Here is a 2,500-nt window from a genome sequence, read left to right on the forward strand (position 1 = left end):
AGAGTAAAACTGTCATAATCCAATAATAACACCCTCAGTTATTATACAGCAAAAACAACAACATATTCTTTAATGAAGAAGCAAAAGAAGTATTCAAAATCCCAAAAGGGAATTGAGGCTTCGGAGAGAAGCGTTCCTTTTCTCATGATGCACTTCTGGGTCTTCCCCATGACCTCAATATCAAAAAACAAGACATGCAGTAAAATTTACCCTTATTCTAGAGCAAACAATAAAAAATATTTAGAAGATGGTACAAAACACTGAACAGACTTGCTTTTTTATCATTACAAATATTTTCTTTGTTTATTTCTTAAGATCCTCTATACTTCAATATAACATAACCAGAATAACTGGTGACTTAAGATCTGAACATTTGACATTACATAAAAATGAATAGATCTACATATCTAAAAAGTAAATACATAAAAAATTAAGTTTGTCATTATCTTTTCAGCATTTGCTTTGTTCACTCAGAATCACTGCATTATATCTATCCATCTTTAAAAAGATAAGAGGAAATCCTCATATCTAATACAAATTACATATTTCAACTGAAAAGTTTTTTTCTTAATATGAAACAGAATAACAATAAAATTCTTTTTTTGGACATAAAATCATACTGGTCGACTTGATTATAAATTTAACCAGCCACAACTGAGTTGGAATTGCAGTCACTAGATACGGGTCTCTATTAAGAACCAAACATGAAACTTCCCCCTGTACCTAAGCAATACGACACTTAAAGAGAATATCAAAACAAATCAAGAAATTTTATCAATTCTAACCCATAAGTACCAATCAAACTCACTCACCAATTAAATGTCACGGCAATGCTCGAGTTCTCATTGAGGGGGAATCTGGAGAGGAGATAGTGCAGTTGGCAGTAGTATTTCTTGAGGGTGGAGCACCCTGTGAAGTCCCTTGAGGCATGGATGGCACTGGCACGCAGGCCTTCCAGCTCGTGGATCTCTGCACTATAGCTGTCTGGGTCTTCATGATAGTGGTCGCGAATGTACTGGGAAGGAATTATGAAAATAATGATAATCATTTCTGAAGACCTAGGGCCATTCAAAAAGCAAGTGCATTTCTTCAGATATCCCATCTACAATACTTTTCTTTAAAATTATCAAAACTGTTTAAAGAATACACTATAATAAATGCAGAGGTTATGAAGGAGAATGGATAATTTTCCTGGCCTTTGACCTTTCAATTTACATCTGAAGTACATTATGGAATTGTTTATTCTCATTCATACCTTTTTTCTATATAAGAACTGTACATAACACTGACTCTACTCCCAGAGTTACTTGAAATACACTGAAGATTTCTCTCCTAAGACGTAAAATATGAAATTATTCTTCTATGTATTTAAGTATAAGTACCCTTAACCCGTTGCCGACAGGGGATAGATTTGCTTACATCTGCAACATAATTTGATTTTTCCTACTCCCTTTTAGTCACTCATTGTAGAGCTCGATCCATTTTTGTGTTTTGTTTTTTTGTGTGTTTTACTGTTTTTAGAAATTTATATCTGTCATATCACAGGTTCTATCAATTCTGCAGTTGACACAATAAAAGGCATCCCTACTGGCACAGCGGCACATTGTAGGCATTGGGCATGGTGTGAGTCACCTTCCTCCTATCGTTCTGCCTGCACATCTTTCATCTGCGGTACTTTAGAGCAACAGGTCAGCAACTTGCGATGTGCCATCCCTCTATAGAGATAGTGCTTGCTAGAGACCGTAGATGGGTGCCATTCAAGGCTCTCTCTCCTGCTGGTGCTAGAAGAAAGTGGTGCCATCTAGGTTTTGGAAGTGAGTTGAAACCCATTTTGCTTAATATTACGGCAGTTATAATAATTATGACTGCAATTGTTAGCATTACTCACTTATTACTCATAGCACAATAAAATAACATAGTGATCCAAAATCCCCGAACGTCATAACGCCCATTGTCAGGCAAAAGCTCCTGCGTCATGTATGACGAAAAAACACGTCATCCGTCATTAATGGGTTAATATATACTTACTCCTTCAAAAACAGGGTATCTAAACTACCATGCTGGCCGAACAACAGGCCCCATACAATCAAAGTGGAAAGTGTGTTTTCCCAGTGTCAAAAACTGACAGGTTGTTTTCCTGCCTTTAATTCGGTGTGAATGAGAAACAGTAAGGGTAAACTAGCACAACTGGTAGTTTATCCTTTTTCTCCCCCCCCCCCACTTCGTCTCTCTAAACCATCAGAGTGCTATAGCCACCATCCCATTCTCTTGCCCTTTCCTCGAGGACCATATCCTCTCCCTTCATACAGTTACCTTCTGGCATGGCTTAACATTTATAGTTTATCTTTTACTTTATATTTTATATATACATGTAAATGCATGATTTGTTATCATATACATCACGACATTAAATGTGCTTGATTTTCATGTTTCCATTTTTCCCATTTTGTTTTATACAATAAATAGATTTTCTAACTTCAATGTTCCATCGTTCAGCAGC

At 36.3% G+C, this 2,500-nt stretch overlaps 1 protein-coding gene across 6 annotated transcripts in view; it reads right to left on the reverse strand.

Annotated features, from left to right (window-relative positions):
* Positions 1-2,500, reverse strand: part of mop (tyrosine-protein phosphatase non-receptor type protein myopic) — a 33,355-nt gene that overhangs the window by 29,433 nt on the left and 1,422 nt on the right. For all 6 annotated transcript variants that reach the window (XM_086550596.1, XM_086550597.1, XM_043016854.2 and 3 more), the window contains exon 2: positions 813-1,015. In XM_086550596.1, coding sequence (XP_086406722.1) covers positions 813-1,015 — 203 coding nt within the window. The remainder of the gene's footprint in view (positions 1-812; positions 1,016-2,500) is intronic.

Source organism: Penaeus japonicus, unplaced genomic scaffold (assembly GCF_977035675.1).
Source record: "Penaeus japonicus unplaced genomic scaffold, GWHDUDI00000001_assembly GWHDUDI00000024, whole genome shotgun sequence".
Classification (NCBI taxonomy): Eukaryota; Metazoa; Arthropoda; class Malacostraca; order Decapoda; family Penaeidae; genus Penaeus; species Penaeus japonicus.